We start from the raw sequence: 21,974 nt of genomic DNA on the forward strand, positions 1-21,974 counted from the left end.
CAATTTCAACGGGATTCAGGATTTGGCCGAAATCACGAGCAGGAAGTGATATGTGATTTGAGACAGGTACCCCCTATTACCCCACTTAGTTACGAACATCAATCTCATCCACTGCGCTGACTTGTTCGTACAGTTTAGCTAGCTCATCTGACATGAAGCCGAAACTGCTTACATTTAGTCCCAATACTGACAGTGATCAAGTACTATTGGAAAACCCGGAACTACTCGGTACTTTTCAATACTGATTGCGGCAAACTGTGATCACTCATCCCACTGCAGGCTAAGTCTCATTTCTTCCCGTAAATCAAAACTCCACCACTGCTCCAAGCCCTTAAACACCAAATAACGAAACCTTAAATATTTGTAACAGCAGTGGATCATGTCAATGAGATATTTTGAACCTGACTGCGTGAGATATCGTGGTAAAGCCTTCCTGAGTCATGCCAGGGAGTGCCATGCACTTATGATGGATATCGGGACTTCTATCCAATTGACCATTTGACTCGATGCCTGATAACTTTTGGCAAGATGTTGACGATGTTTTCAAATAACATGAGCTAACTTTTGCAACAGGTTGGCGAATCAACATGTCACGCAGGTTTTCTTTAGCAAAATGAGTTTGTTTGAGTCACAAGTCACCATTCTTCATATTTGGCGCTAACATTGTAGCCGATAGGGGAAGATAAATAAGTTGGTGTATCAGGAGCACACAGAATACAGATTTCCTGGCTTCCCGAATTTTCCCGGAATAGCTCTAAAATATAGGTGTTTATGGCGAGAATCCAAACAATTCTTTTGGTCCATGAGAATGATGTGGCAATAACATGGTGTCTGACGTTTCTGTTACGCCTAGTCGCAGTAGTGCTCAGTGGAAAGGGATGCATGATTTCTTGGTTGGAGCTGCTCCAGCAGAGTAATAAAAGAAAGGAAAGGAAAGGAAAGGAAAGGAAAGGAAAGGAAAGGAAAGGAAAGGAAAGGAAAGGAAAGGAAAGGAAAGGAAAGGGAGGCAGAGTAAAGTATCGTATAGTTTATTTGAAACATATTCTAATGAAATGGCCAGGGCCATTGTGCTCACCTCATGTGGAGGAAAGATGGATAAAGAGCATGGTATTGTGTCATGTAGTGTTAGGTTTGATGTAGGTCCAAGCAATTATAATTTCCCCAAATTGGCCAATTTACAGTACATTCGACCTCTGTGACCTTGAAAAGTAGGTCAAATCAAAGAAGACCCGGGTGACACATTGAATGGTTGTTAGAATTAGATGTACCTATGATATAAAATTGGTGCCAATCGGGCAAGTCATTACTAGGAATAATGGCATTTTGAAGAATTTAGGATTTGGCCCCCTCCCTGGAGGCCAAACGGCAAATCAGATCGCACCAAACTTCGGTACCTGAGATCACCTGACCAAGTGGTACACGTGTACTTAATTTGTGATCAATAGTCATTGCAGTTAAGAAACGTGCCATAGTTACGGCCTGACGGCGAATTTACGCCATTTGACCTCTGTGACCTTGACAAGAAGGTCAAATTAAAAACCTGTGTGACATATACTGTATGGTGGTTAGATGTACCCATGATATCAAATTGGTGGCAATCGGGCAAGAAGTTAACCCTTTAGCTACTATGGATCCTACAATTTTCTACCTGCTGCTCACTGAAGTTTTAAAGCCAAATCATGATTTTGACTGGGTCAAGAACTTTTGAAAAAAGAGATACAAAAAGTTGTATTTCATGCACTACAAGTGTTATTTATTTGGTAGAATACATACATATCTACACGATTTTAGGCAATTTTAGTTGAATTAACCCTCCACGAACCAGAATTAACACACATTCTTCGAATCTAAAATTTCAGCACAAACACCTCTTTTTATGGATAGAAATGACCAAAAATGTCAATGTATCACCACAGAATGTCATATATTGATGGGTTACTGGCAAAACATATCGATCTTCCACTAATAACTTGCTATTTATGCACTTTTACTGACTTTTTTTAGGTGATAAACACGCACAGTGTATAAGCATGTACAATACATGTAAGACTACTGTAGTGACCAAGCGGTATCATGCATCGTCTTTCGGCCTATATTACGCCCTGTGATCGTACTTCATGAATGTCCACACCATCATATTCCAATTGTCCAGTCTCCTAACAATCTTTTGAAAGTAGTTAGATGAAAATCTGTCCAGTTTTGGTTCCACAATGACCCAATTTATGTCACGAAATTTTCGATCATAATCCAACATGGCGGCATTTTCACCAAAGTTCAAGATGTTCATTCAAAGCTATTTTTCTCTATGAAAATACATTGTAGCACACCTAGAAACGAGTTTTAAATGAATTATAAGGTAGGCAACCATGTCCCCATGGTGTTATTAGTGATTTATGTGCATTGGTACAGGCGCAGTGGTAGATTTAAACAGGGGCGGCTACGGGCGGATCAGTGAGGAGCCGGGCGGGCGGCTACGGGCGGATCAGTAGCTAAAGGGTTAAGGAATAATCACATTTTTAAGGTTTTTGGATTTTGCCCCCTGGTGGTCAAGTGGTGAATCATATTGGACCAAACTTCGGTCCCTGAGATCACCTGACTAAGGGGTAAATGTGTACCAAATTTGGTATCAATAGTCATTGCAGTTTAGAAACGTGCCATTGTTACATCCTAACGGCCAATTTACACCATTTGACCTCTGTGACCTTGAAAAGGAGGTCAAATCAAAAACCCGGAGGATATATGATGCACCTTTGCTAGAAGTACCTACCATATTTTTTTTTAAAATTTCCCGACTACTATTAAGGGAGATATTGCATATTTTCACTTTTAACATTTGGCCCCCTGGTGGCCAAACCATGAAACGAATCGGACCGAAACTTGGTCTCCAAGGTGTCATTACATAAGGGTACATGTGCACCAAGTTTCAACTCAATAGCTCAAACAGTTACGAAACGTGCCCTGCTAACGGACGACGGACGACGACGGACGACGACGACGACGACGACGACGACGACGACGACGACGACGACGGACACGGACGACGGACGCCACGGTATGGGATAAGCTCACCTCTGCTAAGAGGTGAGCTAAAAACAAATTGCAATAATACAATCCAGCTGGCATGGAAACAATCACACAGGACATGATCTTTCTTTTAATGGCAGGCCTGAAGATCATCTTCTGTTAAAAGATGAATGCCAGGAAAGATGATTTGTAATAAAGAGAAGGATAACTTAACACCAGAATAAGTATGATGTTCAGATTTAAGTCCAAGTCATCTTATTCTCAAGAATATCAATATAAATGCTGTGATCACCAAACTAACTGGTGGACTGAATAATACTGTAAATAATCTATTTTGACCAAAATTTCTGGTAATTAATTAGCTATAATGATTATAATAACTATTCAGGGAGACTAAGCTGTTCACTACAGCTTCTTGGTCCTACTTTCGAGATCTTCATATGCAAAGAGCTTGACATTCAATCTTCCATCTCGAAGTTGATTGCTAAGTCGGATGGCTTCAAGAGAGAAGTGTAATGTACTAGTGGAACATTGTTTGAAATCTTTTAACCCGGACTAGTGAAGACCATGCACTACTACAACTAAGAAAGTCTTGCAATCATAACTGGTATAACTATTAATAGACATGTAATTTACATGTACAAGCATTTATATTACAACTCATCCCTGCTTGGGGTCTTCACTAGTTTCGTCCATAATTTTGTTATATGGGCCCATGCAGTCTGCCCTGGAGCTCATCAGCAGGTTGGCACACCACTAGAACTTGAGCCAACAAGAACAGAAATAAATAAGAACAAAACTATAATGAAACAATATGGTTAGTAGAAAATTTAGACTGTAACCAAAATTGACAAGGACAAGATCCTGATGTGAGATTATGAATTCCTCTTGTCAAATGTGGTGGTTGTGACAAGGACGTCCATATATGTGTTCTTGAACACTGGGCAAAACAACAAGAACATCATTGCACCTTGACGATGCAGTGATCCTGATGGGAGGCATTGTGTTAGTTATGCATCCAAGACCATGATGACAGATTGTGACTTGGTCTCTTCAAATGTGGTGGTTGTGACAAGGACGTCACATCCATATGTGTTCTTGAACACAGGGCAAAACAACAAGAACATCATTGCATGCATCCAAGACTATGATGACAGATTGTGACTTGGTCTCTTCAAATGAGTTGGTTGTGACAAGGACGTCACATCCATATGTGTTCTTGAACACTGGGCAAAACAACAAGAACATCTTTGCACCTTGACGATGCAGTGATCATGTTGGGAGGCATTGTGTTAGTTATGGATCCAAGACCATGATGACAGATTGTGACTTGGTCTCTTCAAATGTGGTGGTTGTGACAAATTCAATTTCTCCCTGGATTTGCCCTTGGTAACCTAGTCAGAGTGACCAAAACACTTCCTGACATTGTCCTTGCTGATTATTTGAGACAAAGAAGTTGGTCGAAATCACTATCAGGAAGCAGATATGGGATTTTTAATATGTGATTTGAGACATGTACCCTCTAATTTCCCCTCTTAATTTCGAATATCCATGTCGACTGCACTACTCTGTCAGAGGCAGCTGACTTGTTCGTACAGTTTAGCTAGTTCATCTGACGTGATGCCGGAACTGCTAAGATCTGTCCAATACTGACGGTGATCAAGTACTGTTGGAAAACCCAGAACTACTCGGTACTTTTCAATACTGATTGCGGCAAACTGTGATCACTCATCCCACTGCCGGCAAAGTCTCATTTCTTCCCGTAAATCAAAACTCCACAACTGCTTGAACCATTATGACGAGCCCTTAAACACCGAATAACGAGACCTTAAATATTTGTAACAGCAGTGGATCATGTCAATGAGGTATTTCGAACCTGACTGCGTGAGATATCGTGGTAATGCCTTTCTGAGTAAGGCCAGGGAGTGCCATGCACTTATGATGGATGTTGGGACTCCGTTCCAAATGACCGTTTGACTCAACGCTTCGTGACTTTTGGTGAGATGTTGACGATGTTTTTGAATAACATCAGCTAACTTTTACAACAGGTTGGCGAATCTGGGAATACCCAACAATCAAAATGTCACAGGTTTTCTTTAGCAAAATGATTTTGTTTGAGTCAGAAATGTTGCCATTCTTCATATTTGGCACAAATATTGTCGGCGATAGGGGAAGATAAATAGGATGCTGCATCGGGAGCATGCAGAATCCTGAAATTCTGGCTTCCCGAATTTGGTTGGAGCTGCTCTAGCCGTTTTAAAAGAAAGGAAAGGGAGGCAGAGTGAAGTATCGTATAGTTTATTTGAAACATATTCTAAAAACAAATTGCAATAATGGAACCCAGTTGGCATGGAAACAATCACACCAGACATGATCTTTATTTTAATGGCAGGCCTGAAGATCTTCTTCTGTCAAAAGATGAATGCCAGGAAAGGTGATTTGTGATAAAGAGAAGGAATGACACCAGAACCAGTATGATGTTCAGATTTAAATCCAAGTCATCTCATTATTCTCAAGAATATCAATATAAATGCTGTGATCACCAAACTAACTGGTGGGCTGAATAATACTGTACATGATCTATGGTAGTTAATTAGCTATAATGATTATAATAACTAATCAGGGAGACTAAGCTGTTCACTAAAGCTTCTTGGTCCTTCTTTCAAGATCTTCATATGGTAAGAGCTTGATGATCAATCTTCCATCTCGAAGTTGATTGCTATGTCGGATGGCTTCATCAAACAGTGTAAATCTACTAGTGGAACATTGTTTGAAATCTTTTAACCCGGACTAGTGAAGACCATGCACTACTACAACTAAGAAACGCTGGCAATCAGAACTGGTATAACTATTAATGTACATGTTATGTACATGTACAAGCATTTATATTACAACTCATCCCTGCTTGTGGTCTTCACTAGTTTCGTCCATAATTTTGTTATATGGGCCCATGCAGTCTGCCCTGGAGCTCATCAGCAGGTTGGCACACCACTAGAACTTGAGCCAACAAGAACAGATTGAAGTTAAAAAGAACAAAACTAATGAAACAAAAATGGTTAGCAGAGAAGTAAGACTGTAACCAAAATTGGCAAGGACAAGATTCTGATGTGAGATTATGAATTCCTCTTGTCAAATGTGGTGACAGGGACATCCATATATGTGATCTTGAACACTGGGCAAAACAACAAGAACATCATTGCACCTTGACAATGCAGTGATCCTGTTGGGAGGCATTGTGTTAGTTATGCATCCAAGATGCAAACCTGTTACCTACTGTGTCAAGAGGTACCCCTGGACAGCACCTGTCATTAATACCATTTATCCATTTACAGGGTCAGTAGACAGTTCAAGCTAATCTAATGCAAGTTATTTGCTTCGATCTAATTGATTGTTCCCACAGGGCTAGACAGGGTAGTGAATGTAGACAAAATGGTCGAGGAGATATGAAAGTAGGTGTGACAATCCTTGAAAATGCGGAACCCTTGTGTTTGGCGATGGTACGAGGCGAGACTATGCGACTGGCCAATTGAAGCTTTCACACTTCTAGTTTGTCAATGAAGTCCTGCCTTCATCAACACAGGCTTTCAGTTACATAGGTCAGTTTAAGACTCGTATTTCAGCCCTGAAGGAGCAGGCATGGGGTTTATCTAATGCTATAATCAAGTATCTTTAATCCATACTTTCTATAACATATAACTGTTCACAAAAACATTTATTAGTATCTCACGAAAGCTGGACTCACCATAAGGTAGCTCGAATCTTGCATCGATGAGGACACTGTGGCCGGTCGGGGCTTGCGTGCCGATGATGTCACCATTGCGCATGATCAACTCGCTGTCCAACGATAACCATTTTCCCTCACCCTCCTGGAAAGTTGAAACAAAATGACAATCACTTAAATGTTGTACAGTACAACCTCTCTATTGCGGACACCCATGGGACTGGGCCAAGGTGTCCGCAATAGAGAGGTGTCCGCACTAGAGAGGTTATGCCAAATCGTCCGATAAGTGGATTTGAAGTTCCCGCCTTGCAGGTCTTGGTTTTCTCTGTGTCGACATCTAGCGTAGAAACTTTAAACCTGTTGGCTGATCGGTATTTGCTTGTGATGTTGCGTTGAATGACGTGAGCTACTTTGGAACTCAGAGCGTGAATAATCTCTCTAGTAAAAGGTGCCCCTTGTATTGCAAAATCTCCTCGAAATGTCATAATGTGTGAAAAAACACCATAATTTCTGTCCATCAGCCACCTTTGATTAATGATTAATTTTTTCTTATTTCTCTACTAACGCATATTCGCCGCAACACTGACAAAACCGCGTGGATTTATGAGTGTCCGTTGACACAATACATGTAATAGGCCTATGTGATTAGTTGAAAAGATGAGTAAACAAATGCCGCGGCTTAATTAGGATACAAAAACACAATGGCATGGGGTAATTACGTTGATTAATTACGCAAATATCACACCTGTCGGGCCTACTTGACTCTCCAAGCGCACGCGGGAAACCATTGTTTTTGCCTACTGTCCGTAATTGGGAGGGAATTGGACCAAAAATTGGCTATCACCGTGTCCGCAATTCGGAATAGAGAGGTGTCCGCCGTACAGAGGTTTTTGTTATTGGAAATGACTTAGAAAAAAATCGGGACTGGCCGGACGTGTCCGTAATGTAGAGGTGTCCGCCTGGCAGAGGTGTCCGCTGAGGGAGGTTCTACTGTACTGTGTTTAAGTCTGATATTTTTGAGTAGATTTGTATACCGAGATTAAAACTAGCACATCCCAAAGGATATGAAAGACCATTTTCCGTCAGTCTTGACCTACCTGGTTCGAATGGTGTATGCCCATGAGCGGCAACCAATGTGTGCCCAGTAATTTGTCCCATAGCATGCCCTTATTCCACAGTTCCACCTGTAATCCAGAATCCAGCCGCATGGTTTCACTGTAAAGATAGAGAGTGAAATGTAATTAATCGTGAAAAATATCACAATTAGTTATAAATCTGAAAAGAAAGAAAATTGATAAATTCGACAGTAGGTTTTCTGAAAAAACAAAACATATAGATGAGGTCATGTTCTGGCTTGGTCTTCGAGTCAATTCCATAGTTCTGACAGAAGGGGGGTCTTAGGTCAGTGAAACTAAAGTATTTAGCTGAGTTGTACACAAGGCTCTCAAGTGCTCTTCTCAAGATACTAGACTTTTCCTTAGCAAATATTTTCACAAAGGCCACTTTGGATTGTTATCTAAACAATTTGCTTAACTTTGCCAGCAGTAGTGATCTTCAGATCAACATTTTTAATAACATTTTTTAATTCTTATACTGCGTGGAAAATAGATATGGCAATTTATCGGAAGAAAGAGTATCAAGTATCAAACCATGTTGAGTTGAGTGGCATTTTATATTATAGATTCTAGATATTCAAGCAAAGATAACTGGAACATACATTCCATGTAAATCTGGTTCCATCCTTATTGCATCATGGCTGCCCACTCAGTTGATAACTATACACCCCTCTGGCTTCAGCCAAAACCCAAAGACTTAACATTTTTCAGGTTAACAGAATTATTCTTACACTGAAAGCACACTGAAGCAACATTTTGAAACTAGAGGCATTTCTGATTCATGAACGCAGAAATATCTTTGAATATTTCAAGCTAAATGGTTGGATTTGACAATTTGAGGAGTACTGAGCATGCCACCGGAATCGCGAATCTAATCGGATTGACAGATCAAGAGATAGGTATTGCTGGGAGCAATGATTCACAAATTATATCACATTTTGATATTTCATAAAGTACAAATGTACTTCCATACCTCACTGGAAATATTTCGCTTCAGAAGCATCTCCATATACTGGAAACTAGGAGATGTTTGCCCGATTTAAAAAACACTTCCCTGAATGAGAGGCTCAGAGTACATATGTATCATATATATTCCATTCCTACCAGATACAACTATGCTTTACATGTACATGTAAACTTCCTGTTATATTTATGTACGAATCTGATGTCATTGCATTTTTAGTTGTCTATTTTGTAAAGCGCATAATTTTGATACCATGTTTGTTTACTTGAATAACTGGGTTTTATGTTCAGTTAAAAATGAAGATATTCTAAATGTACCCTAGAGCAACAATTCAGACATTTTTGTCTCGCCATGACAAACGATTAACAAACATTCCAATGTTTTCACAAACTCTACTGAATCGTGTAAATATTTAAATGAAATTAATCAAACATATCATAATTTCAGCAAGCAGTTGGATTAAAATACTTTGTAAAAGGCGTGTGGATTTTTTCCAACAAACATGAACGAAGCAGTACATGTGAATAAACAGTATGAAGATTCACAGTGTCCTGGAAACTGCTCAGATTTACAAATGTGAACTTATTCCTGCCTTAGGTGTTACCAGACTATTCAAAACTCCACATTTTAAAACGCGTTTCAAGACAAGTTTAAGCTTGCAGATAAGATCATGCTTTTCTCTCTCCCAGACGCTTCACAAGCCATATTCGCTACAGCTACTTTCCTGATGAAGAATGCAGATCACATGAAGGTTTTTGTCATTCCTCTGATGATATTCCGGTCACAATCGTTGTGACAATACATCTTGTATAATGTATCGTCCTTGGGGTGTCACGCCTGTCTCCTGTGAGATCGACTGCTCTGATTTACAGGTGCACCATCGCCAATACTGATGAGCAAAATATGCTGAGAAAAGTCCAAGTGTGACAACTGAGATGATCCTTTTTTCGTTTGCTACCGCTATACAAATGATGTTATGCTAATCATAGTTTGCATTCCACCAGTGCTGTTGTAACTCAGCTCAAAAAGCAATTAGCAAACAAGCTAACTCAATCAAATTAAAATGCAACATCAAAGTAACATGATCTTAAATTATGTAAGACTCGAGCTGAGCGTACATATCTGACGGCATTGTTTTTTTGCCGAGGAACCATTTGATGTAACAGTAGTTACAACCAAAGACCAACGGCCTCAGCCCCCCCTGGGCGTTTAATTGGAGACCACACACTCAATGACAACATGGTAGTTCAAACAACTCGTTGGATTGAACTGTTGTAGAACGCATAGAAGAAGAACTCAAGGTAAGCTAATCCATCAAGAAGAGATTCAACTAAAAAGATGCTATTCACAGGAATGCCATCACAAGAAGCTACCTTAAATTATTGATAAACCTCACATATATAACTCAAAGTATAGTATTACATGCCACGCAAACGACCGGTTTACATTACAGCAACCTGCAATAATTATTGCATGCAACAAAAAATGCTCATATGCGGTGGTCATCGTGTGGGCTGTGACAAGAATTGGTGATCGCAACTAACAAGGGGGTTAACACTTGAAATTGCCAAGACAAAAGGGCACGAACTCCTTTAAAAGTAACAGTACGAGACAAAGGTATGCCCCTTGCCCTCATTTCCATTCTTCGTCCCCCGACGGAAGTCCGACAAGTGTTCAACCCAGCAATCCAGGGAAGCCGCAGCCAAGAACGATCAATCGGATATCACTGATCAGCCTAATGAAGCATACTTATACCTAAGGCGATCATTGTGAGGGAAGTCAGAGATCATACATGTATGGTATCACTACACAGCAGACCAACGATATAACTGTTTGTCCCTATTTTCATTTGGGTCTTTTGCATGAAATAGTTGTTGGCACTTCTTCTTGGGAAATTCATCAGTTAGGAAATATCTGAGACTTCTTCCTCTGTGTTCAACTGATTAAACTTTTACATTGTTCATTTTTAGGATGTGGCAGGGTGACATAAGCTCTGTTATTGTTTCCCATAGTTTTTCTTGGAAAGTTGTAGGCCCTTGCCAGATTTCCTCTCAGTTGGTGATCAGAGGTCACATCTTCCAGGATGAGTTCTGGTGTTTGGTTGGAGAAGCCACATTCACAGATAGTAGAGTCATGCAGGCCCGAAGAGTGAGTTGATATCATGCATCTCAAGTCAAATCTCGTGAAAAATAATGCCGACAAGATTGCAACCGTTCAACAGTACACTCAATTCCATAGAGACTTTTCCAAGTCTGGTAGTTAGACGAAGAGGCAAGTATAGTCTATGCTTGGAAAAGGCCTAATGCCCACCCAGAACGCAACCAATATGAGTCACAAGGGGAAGTTCTCCATCATACCATCAGGGGAACATTCCAAATGGACCTTTCTGAGTCGATTGAGAAATACTTGAAACTGTCCGCATCAGAAGGGGACCCTTAACTTTCCCCCTTAGTACTGTTCAACTGGAAAGTCCAAAGCTCATGAGAAACGGCGTAATTTCTGGCAAGAGTGCATCCAATCTAAGTCACTGGAAGACTTTCTGTTCCACCCTCGGGAGACATTCCATTCAATATTGATAGACAGTTTTCAATTTACGTGGTAGAGTGTTTAGTCGTTTGATGAAATGATCACCACCAATAGTGACAAGGGGGATATGGTAAAAGCATGGCCAAGGGCAACTTTCTCAGCTAATGAGATATGAAATTGGGGAACACGCGCATAATTGACCAATACAAAAACAGCGAGGTTGAAGAGCCAAAGAAGGTTAACTCTTCCTTTTTGTCTTCAGAGCCACTTCTGGAGACATCCTAGCCTACCATCAATAGGGCCTGGGTTGCATACCTCCCCAGCTAAGCATGGCCAAGGGCTGCTATCAGAGCCGAGATATTAAAATGGTGAGGAGACTCTTCAATCTCTACTTCTGAGTTGTTAAAGAAAAAGTTTTTCAATCTTTTAAGAAGCGTTGTTATTCTTGGCATGGATAGGGCTTGGCATGAAATAAGAATAAGGTGACTAAACATATAACCTGCAACAAGTAAATAAAGACGCTTTTGCAACAGAAATGTCAAAGATTTCTAGGTGTGCTATTCCAGGCGTTTTGTTTCTAACATGGTAGATGATATAAGAAAGGCATCAAAATTCACAAAGAGGCCTATCCTGTGTCATCAACGATGGGATCTTAGTGACTTATTTGACCTTTAGATACAAAGTTCAAGGAAGAATGGCATCCCGGCACCTAAGATTGATGTTGTTTACATTTGGGACAAGAGAAAAGGCCAGCTGATTGAACGAACCCAAGATGACGTCAACTGATCAATCACTGGGCCAATATCTATATGAAGTGGTCACAGTTTTGCTTTCCTGATATAAAGGATTGATTTTATAATCTATCCCAGCTAATATACAAGGTCAGATAGCCTAAGAAAGGCTTAAAAATCAGAAACAAAGTCTCGAACCAAAGCTACAATGACGAAGCAACAAAGGATGACGTCAAACAAACAATATGAATATCGAATCTTCATCGGACGGTCAAGAATACGCATTATAGGTGTAAGATCTCACCCAGATGATACGTTAAATTGTTTGGGACGGTATCTAAGGTGCGAATACCTCACTCAGATCTATATCATAATACTATAAGGCGGCTCGCTAAAGTGCCATTTGGGGGTCGTGTTTCGTCTCGAAATTTTGCACGTTTGCAGGTGATATGTTATCCTGATGCAACGTCATGTTTATTTTCGGAAATTTACTTCAGCGGAGCAGTAATGAGGGATTTTTAATCGGACTCGGTCAATTCTCCTTATCACTCACGGAAGCCAAGCCATTGCTGTTCAGTTATGCAGGGGATTAATGAATCACCTGCACTCCCTGTGGGGTGACTAACACTACCTGTTGAACGGCTGGCTGTAGGGGGATGATTGGAACAGCCTGTACACGTGTTGACCTGCTGAACCAAGGTTAATGTTATTTTCAATCCACGATTGTAGGTCACCTGATCTTCGAGATTTCGCGGGAAAGAAATTGTAAACAAACGCATGTGTGCAGTTCAAATGTAAACAAAAATGTATTTTGATACTTTTGGTTGCTGGACTTGGGTTTTCCCGCAGTAAGGAGCTGGGGTCAAATTGATGGTCTATCGTATATTGGTACTGTACTAGCCAGAGCTAGCCCTTGATTATGAAGGGATTTTCAAATTAAGGTTACAATGGTATGTTTATGTGCTCACCACCACAGCTTTCAAAATTTGATGTATCTGAAGAGGCACTCTGAACTTGGCATGGCCTTATCAAGGAGCTGCTCACGGTGCTGAACTTCTAGCTTGCCTGTCGACTAAGTGCCTTGCCCGAGATCATGCTACATGTAGGAGGAGCACGCATTTTAAAGTTTTAGTAGTGATAGTGCAATTGGTCCGAGCCATTTGGAGGCCGACATGTGAAGACCTATCTGGGTTCTCCTTCATCTCCGTATAAAAAGGGGCATATTGCTGACTAAGGAACGAGGTATATTCACATTGCCTCACCATCTCATTCGGACCAATTGATTTACTTTTATATGCACGCATACATCACGCCATTTCAGGGTCCGAGTCTGTGGACAAATGGTTGGTTTAATTTGTCTCTTCGATATTGCACCTTTGATATTGCATTATATTTTCATTGCAATTCAATCTATTCAAGGTATAGCCCATTTGAACCTGCCTGCGCCACGGGTACAATGCTAGTATGTGAGATCATTTGGGACAGCATCTAACATGTCCAAGGTGATAATATCTCACTTGGGTATGACATTTAAGATGTTCAAGGCATCCAAGGTGACGCCCACTGTCTATCAACGATGCTGACAGTTTGGAACAAAGTCACGCTGACGGAACCAACGAAGATAAAATCAAGCAAGCAATCACATGAATAACTGCAAGGAATCTTTATCAAATAGTCACGACTATGCTTCTGAAGGGTTACTATCTCACTTCGAATATGTCAAATCTTTGAGATTTGCATCAAAACGATTAAGAAGAAACCGACATGCATCTTTTGTCACCACTCGCAATCTCAGTAACGTATGTGACCTTTTATGTGCAACTTAGCTTCTTCATTTCAAAGAGATACCAAGTCAATATACCGCAGTGTCAATGTCTTGCCCCGATCGATGCATCCAGAGATTGGGTCTGATGGTGGAATGGAGCAACATGTCAAACACCAAACTGAATCAATTCATCACAGTGACGTCAACGCTGCACCCATGAAATGAGCATACCGAAAACGCTCAATGCTGTTGATATTTTGGAGCAGGCGAAAAACAATTTGGTACCAGTGCACTGCATCATATCTCACGTATTTTAAAGAGAGAAAGTCTCACATCCCATGGAATGAGTCAGAGCCTAACTAAACTAACTTCAAAACGGTAGTATAACTGGCATTTTTATTTCATATTCATGATAGGCCGTTGTCAGTTTGGGTGAATCACACGAGTAATTCATTCCTCGCCCACTAACAATTCATTATGTATCAACTCTGCGACATGCATGCCACGTGAAAATTCCTTTAATGTTTGCTCGAAGTTGATTTCGATCAACATGTCATGTACCGCTCGCAAAAGTGCATTCCACATGCGAGAGTGGAGGATTTCTGATGTGGCTCTAAATAAGAAATTGGCAACTTTTCAAACTGTGATCTTCTTATCACCTTTTGTGTCCTTAAAATTCTCAAAGTCATTGACAGTGGAACTTGTCAACACCCAGAACATGGGCATTTTATTTTCACATCACAAAAAAATCGTTTATTTCGAAAAACAACAAGGTTTCGTAATCCGACAAAATAAAAGTATGAAGTTTTTTTCTTCAGAAATCTGAATCGCCAAAGTAAAAAGGGCATGAAATTTATATTTTGATTGCAATTTATAGTTTATCGTAATCATCTTTATAGAAACATTGGTTTAAACCTGCATGGGAATCTATAAACTGTCACAGATGCCCCTCTCCCAGGTGACAAGGTCCTCTCCCTCCACTGACTTCTACCACCACATCGAGTTATGTAAGTGACTTTCTTAACAGCTTCCCCTTTGTCTCTCGCCATTGTTTCATTAACTTTCTCACCCTTGAACGCTGCGAGCAAACCGTGTGGACAAACACAACACAATCTGCTCAGCCTAGCAAACGCAATTTGTTGATACTGTCCATCCAAGTCATTTCACACATGTTGATTCATCTTCATGGATCATTCACGAGACGAAGCATGAAAAAACACGTCCATTACCATGTCGAATACCAAGTTACATCCTTTGACTTGGTTGCAGCTTCTGTTTGAAGTCAGGTGACTCCCATAGAAGTGGTTCAGGTTAAGAATGATTAGACCGGTGAGCCACAATTTTGCTACTTTAGTATACAGTAAAGAAAGCAAAGGCATTTCGAAAAACTTTGAATTGTGAAAAAAATCTTTAAAAAGTTTGACTCAATTTTAAAAGTCTGAATTACAACTCTTAAGGACCCAAACAATTCTCCCCCTCCATCAGACTTACCATATAGCACACACCAACACATTATTTAGACGAACATGACCGTCCATCTCAAAATCAATAGCAAAGATCCATTGGTTCTGCCGGTAGGTCAATAAAACATTGTCGATGCAAGCGAGAATGAATTAACCATTGACATATAACATACAGTCGGGAGGAGTGTATGATGCTGCTTATCAACTGGGAGTGCTGCGCCAATAAAATGATTGCCTGATAGCTGCAGCAAGAGTCAGCCATTTTATTGCTTCTACGAGATTTAATACGAAAAAATAAGTTGCGTGTTCGATTACTACTTACACGACAGAAGTACCTTCATAGATTCTATGATGGCCTATGGGAGATCCATTGATGGAGATTCCATCATAGATTCAATGAGATGCGTCCCATATAAATGGCAAGCACAAGTACAAACCCATGAAACTGGCTCATTTATTCAGGAGCAGGTAAAAATGACTTCTCATTAGGCATTGAGAGACCCACCTGGAGGGATGTATTGCCTATTGAGGCAGGGAGAGCCTGGTTGATATGGAAGTCAGGTAATTCTCATAATCGTCGCTTAATTCTGATGACCACTTTACTTATTTCCGTGTTCCTCATAAGCTGTCCATATCGCTAACATTGGTAATGGTACTCCATCACCAGTCACCATCAGGATTTGAGAGTTTCATGCTCAATGGTTGCTTTTAGTCTAAATGGAAATGTGATTGAAAACAGGCAAAGAAAAATCAAATTGTACATCAAATTGTACATCAAATTTTGCAGGATTAACCAACACATGGTTCAGGTGATGATACCTCAAAATAGCAGTAATGGCTTTAGACAAAAGCAAGTCATTACCACAAATTGAATTTCAGACTCAGAAAATGTTTTTGGAATCCTGATGACACATGCACCATGATTTGGTACTCTTTCTATGTATACGACAAGTACAGTGCCCACTGGGGGCGACCAATGCAGTATTGTCAGCAGCAACTGGCCATAATCAGATTTGCCAAAACACTTATTGTACATCCATCAGCCTTCCCAAAACCCCAACCTTACATTGATCGTCGATGCACGCAGATTTCCTAAAACCCTAATCTTTCATACACAGAGTAAAAACAGCTGTATGATTCAGATTCACAGAAATAATCGTGCATTGGGATATCATCACTTTTTACCACATACACTTAAGCACGTTATTTCCTCAATTATATCAATTTAGAAGTGATGGTTTGACCTGATGGTGATCAATGGTTAGTTCTAATGGGACCAATACACATACTACAAAATTAGATCACAGAATCATAATTATATGAATCTGCTGTAAGCTTAATACGAGCGTTGTATTGGAATATGAAATAATACCAGTAGCATGAGTCATACTCTGGCATTAGTTTTCGTTTGGTTTTGGAAAAAAAGCCAAAATGTTCTATGCCAGATAGTTTTGGCAATATCACTGTCAGAGTGGTCTAAGCCCAATGCAACCATCCTTTTTTTTTCCTTACAGGGGTTTTGTTCCCCTAAAGCCATGCTCGTTCTACCAAGCTTGGACCACTGAGGACATTCGTTAAATCTAACACGGCACCATATGGTTTGACAGACATTGCTGCAAGCCATGTCGTAACCAATGATTCATTCTATTCCAATGTACACACATGTACACACACATCACACAGTAACAAGAACATCCTGGCTAGCCCACGATGAATCCATAGGGTGGCCTTCGCAGCTAGGCACACATAATCAAAAAGTCATTCAAAAAGTTATCATCGCCGAAATGATGTAAATCCAGATCGGATCCACAGGTAATTGGGCTGCACCCAAGAGCCTTGCAAGATGACCTTACCAAGGACATGGACCATGGATTAAGCCATACTATACCATTGCAATGATGGTAAATGACATTCCTTTTTTGCCTAAATGTTGTTCACCAAGATGGGACTCATAGGTAATTTGCTGCAGCGCACAGGGGAATGGAGAGATTACCTCACCAAGGACACAGTCCATCGCCGTGAATTGAATTATAGGCAGGACTTGACTACAAACCATTTGTTATATTTATGCTCAGGAGATGAAAATACCAGATCTTACAGCTTTCCCAAGATGCACTTAAAGTGCCTTTTACCATATTCTCAGAGGAACGAGCAACCCGAATCCTTCAAGAGAATGTCAGAAATGTTGAACTATTCGGAAATAACTTGTCACACGCTGTCACGCAGCAAGCATAGTAGGAGACTTGATGTCAGAAGGACTGCACTAACTGTAGTTCTTTCTGTCAACCCCTTGACATAACACTTTCCGAAACGACAATGCTTCAGCACAACTGACAGTTTTTGTCCACAGACTCGGCTGATTTGTTCTTGCAACCTTTTGATCAAAGGATCCAGACTAGTTGATTTGTAGCAAACTTGTCAACAGGTTTGATTAGCTGGGGTAGAAGTCGTCAACAGGTTTGATTAGAGGGAGATATTGTCAACTGGTTTGATTAGTGGGGGCAGAAATTGTCAACAGTTTGATTACGCATTATAGTTGAATACTTGCTTACAGGCCGACTGGGATGGTAGCTGTACTCATAACCTGATAACTAGGTTGTATACCAGGTTCAACCAAAACAAGACATTGCTCTTTCTTCCAATCCTTCGGCAAGATGCCCAAGTCCACAGTTAACTAAGACAAAGAAACCTCAAAAACTACCCAACAGCAGGAACAATGGATATTATTTTCCTCACAACATCCGAACTGAAGCCACAGTAAGCCTAACCCTGAGGTGTGGGGATGGTATTCCCTTACCTGAGTAGGTGGCTCATGGTACACTATATGGCTTCTCACTATACATAACAGAGGTAGCCTTAGGGCAACCCACACCAATGCTTTCTTAGTTGTTAAAGGAACAAACTTCAAATTCAACTTCAAACTTAAAGGTTTTTTAACCGAAGTTGGAGAAGCCAACTTTAGTACATCAGTCAACAGTTTCACACAACAGCAATGTCAGAAAAACATGGGTTATACCTCACAGCGCATCGGACATGGTCAAATCAAAATTTAGTGTAATCAACAATAAAGATGGCCACAGCAACAATGTTCGAACAAATGGCTTCGAAAAAGGCAGAGAAATGTGGCATCAGCGACAGTCCACTTGGGCTAGAAAAAGCTCATGTTCACAAGTTTTACATTCTCTATCAAGCATAAATGAAGACAAGACAGGTCAAGTCTAGACTTCATTACTTCTAGCTTCTATTGTTTCAACAGTTTCCTATTATAAAGACAGTAGCCTCAGACATGTATTTCTATCTGCCACTGGTCCTCACTGACTCTCACTCAACCCCATCACGTCTGATACGAAGATGGTATGACATCATGCCAATGCTACAGATACCCATAACACTCCCTTACTTATGACCGATCCTGCTAAAATATTGATGAATCTAGCTGCTACTTGTCTGTATGGTAAAAGCACGATTAGCTAATGTATAGAGGAGTAATGCTGGCTATCTATGACAGATTAAGTAAATGCTTCTGACAAGGGTCGATCACACAAATGACGATGCTGTGCCTGCTGCCAGCCTCAGAAATTGTAAAGAATTCATGACTTCTGTCAAAAGTTTCCTGACAAGGCACATGGCCACATTGCTATCAAAGGGAGTTCTCCTGACATGGAATGTTGCCATATTGCCATCAAAGGGAGTATCCTGACAAGGCATATTGTCACACTTCCATCCAAGGGAGTTCTCCTGACAAGGCATGTTGCCCCATTGCTATCAAAGGGATTTCTCCTGATTAGGCATGTTGCCACATTGCTATCAAAGGGAGTCCTCCTGACAAGGCATGTTGCAACATTCCTACCAAAGGGAGTTCTCCTGCCAGGGCTTGTTGCCTCATTGCTATCAAAGGGAGTTCTCCTGACAAGGCATGTTGCAATATTGCCGTCAAAGGGAGTTTCCTGACAAGGCATATTGTCACACTTCCATCCAAGGGAGTTCTCCTGACAATACATGTTGCCCCACTGCCATCAAAGAGAGTTCTTCTCACAAGAAACATTGCCACTTTGCTATCCAAGGGAGTTCTCCTGATGAGGAACATTGCCACATTGCTACTAAAGGGAGTCTCTACTGCTGAGAGAATCCCTTCAAAGAACATTCTCTAGTGCACATTCAATCCACTTGGTACATTGTTGTACAACCAAGTGGTAAGAAACCGACATCTTTCCGATGTGGAATTAAAAACACCATCATCTTGTCGCAAACCGGAGAAGGACTAATTTACAACAATTAGCCACAGGCTGGAGATGGAAATTACTGATGATGAATTTTTCCCATCATTGCGCTTTGCAATTTAAGAACAATCTGTGAGATTATTAAAAGTTCCCTAAGGGGGAGAAGCGAAGCTCTGGCAATTTTACCCCACAATAAAGACTTCGGGTGATTTCAATCATAGATTTCGAATTGGGAGAAGTGGAATACCGCCGAACCAAGTTTTTCACCAGATGAAACTAAGATGTTAAGAGCCCAGTTTCGACTGAATGATCAGTTTACATATTGACCCAAAAATAATAAATTTAAAATGTAGAGGTTCACATACTTGCTATGCAGTCATGACATGTGCTATGAAACTAGTTTTGACCTGTATGATTTTGAATCACCCTGATTTTTTCTGCCATAGATTTTTGTCCATATGGAATTTACAACATTTCAAACTTCGTCAGATTGACAAACCAAATGACTGATTTGAAGTTCACAGACATGTTGTGCACAAAATCATTACATAACCCAAAGAAACATTGGATTCAAGCATCAAAGGGTTAATTTTCATTCTATGTGATAAAAGATGTACTATTTTCACCTGCATTGATTTGATGCTCCAAGTGATCCACACCATTGGCTAGCGCTATGGGAACTCAAGAGGATATGGAGTGTGTAGGAGGAGAGATCAATAAATCTATTAATCTATTAATGTAGTTCATATTTCACATGACAGTGCTGTATACAGCCAATATCTATTACATATCACATACGGATCGGTATAACATTGTCATAAAGGGGATATTTTCGTGCATATTTTTGAAAATTGTGGCCACTCTTTTAGTTGTCCTTCATTGTGCATATTTCAAACAACGTCGCTGCATATACCCAATGCTGGACTCGTGACAAAAAGGTCATGGGTTCAAATCCTGTTGGAGACACATAGCTTAGTTTTTAGCTTAACTAAACAGGAGTGGACACCAATGTCAACTCAATAACACCCATCTGGCCCATTTGAAAGCTTGTCAAAAATTAGCAAAAATAACGACTGTATATATAGCGAATACAAAGAAACCTCTCTATTAAGGACTCCCTTGGGACTGAAACATCCTGTCCTTAACAGAGGGGTGTCCTGATTAGAGAGGTCAAATTGAATGGAAACAACCAATTTGTAAACCAAAACTAGTGGCCTAACTTGAACGGTTGTTCTTAATAGAGAGGTGTCCGTTATGGGAGGTTGCAATGTACTATCAGGACAATACAACATCCACCCTCATCATCATGACATCCTGTTTTCACATTAACATTCGTGACCAGGACATGAAAATATTATGTTTCATAGCAAACTCACGCATCATGACGTTTTGTTTTAACGTTTGTAACCGTGCATGAGGAAAATGACCCCGTCCACCTTTGCAGGGTGTGGCATAGCACGCATCTTAATCAATAATTATGTTTCATTGTCAGGATTATTGTTTATGGTATGCCCAGCTTGATCGGAAAGTGTAAACAGTTACATTTCCTTGCCTCTATATTGTCAATTTACGAAAATTTCTGAAAAAAATACAATTTCACAATTTCTTAAGGGATTCTCAAATCTAATTTTGGGACCCAAGAGGATTTTCATATAACAGTAATTGTGGATACAAAGAAATGTTTTGGTGGGTATTTGTGTACATCGGTGAAGTCCACTGACTTTGACCTTTTCCACTGTACAACTTCTTTCTAAAATTTTGATGAAATCTTTTTTCATGGCTCTCTTCAAATGTACCAAGTTTCATTAAGAAATACCCACTGCCAAAAATCAATCCCTGCCCAGACCTTCAAAATCATCAAAGGGTACCAATAAAGACCTGTCTTAGTAACTTGATTTACAAGTCTCAAACCCTGAAAGTGCATTTCGTCCCAAAATTAGTTTGAAGAAAAACTTTGAAGAAATCGGTCCAGTAGTTTTTGCACAGCAGCCCAAAGTGGACATTTACTTCTGAAAAGTCAATAGGTGGGATGAATATAAAATACCGTATTAATGTCAGATACTTGTAGCATGCTTTTTATGAATTACATATCAATGTGCGATGAAAACTTAAAAATCCATTTTTCGATATTTTTCACCTGGGAGTTGCCATAGCAACGACTAAACGGTATCATTTCTGTGGATGACGGGAATTAACCAATATTGAAGGTATTTCTTTTATTGAGATAAACATGCACTTATCTTGATGAACAAGGGAAAAGCACGCCAACACGATTGACCCCGTGCTAATGCTATCCTTTTAGCAGAATGGTATGAAAAATAATTTATTCCGTCTAGATATTTTATAGAAATAATAACAACTAGTTGTTTGTATTGACCGTGATCTACAGCATGTTCCCACGAGCAGTAGCAGACCCAACTGATTTCTCCAGACAGCAGTTATCAA

General features: G+C 40.2%; 2 protein-coding genes across 2 annotated transcripts in view; one reads left to right on the forward strand and one right to left on the reverse strand.

The window, feature by feature from the left end:
- The window catches only part of LOC135482724 (integrator complex subunit 3-like), a 414,475-nt gene that overhangs the window by 212,655 nt on the left and 179,846 nt on the right, over positions 1 to 21,974 (forward strand). The gene's annotated exons all lie outside the window — the stretch shown is intronic.
- Positions 1 to 21,974, reverse strand: part of LOC135482719 (protein unc-13 homolog B-like) — a 220,494-nt gene that overhangs the window by 176,916 nt on the left and 21,604 nt on the right. The window contains exons 5-6 of the mRNA XM_064763021.1: positions 7,843 to 7,960; positions 6,767 to 6,890 (exon numbers count right to left, since the gene is read on the reverse strand). Coding sequence (XP_064619091.1) covers positions 6,767 to 6,890; positions 7,843 to 7,960 — 242 coding nt within the window. The remainder of the gene's footprint in view (positions 1 to 6,766; positions 6,891 to 7,842; positions 7,961 to 21,974) is intronic.

Source organism: Lineus longissimus, chromosome 2, assembly GCF_910592395.1.
Source record: "Lineus longissimus chromosome 2, tnLinLong1.2, whole genome shotgun sequence".
In the NCBI taxonomy this organism is placed as follows: domain Eukaryota; kingdom Metazoa; phylum Nemertea; class Pilidiophora; order Heteronemertea; family Lineidae; genus Lineus; species Lineus longissimus.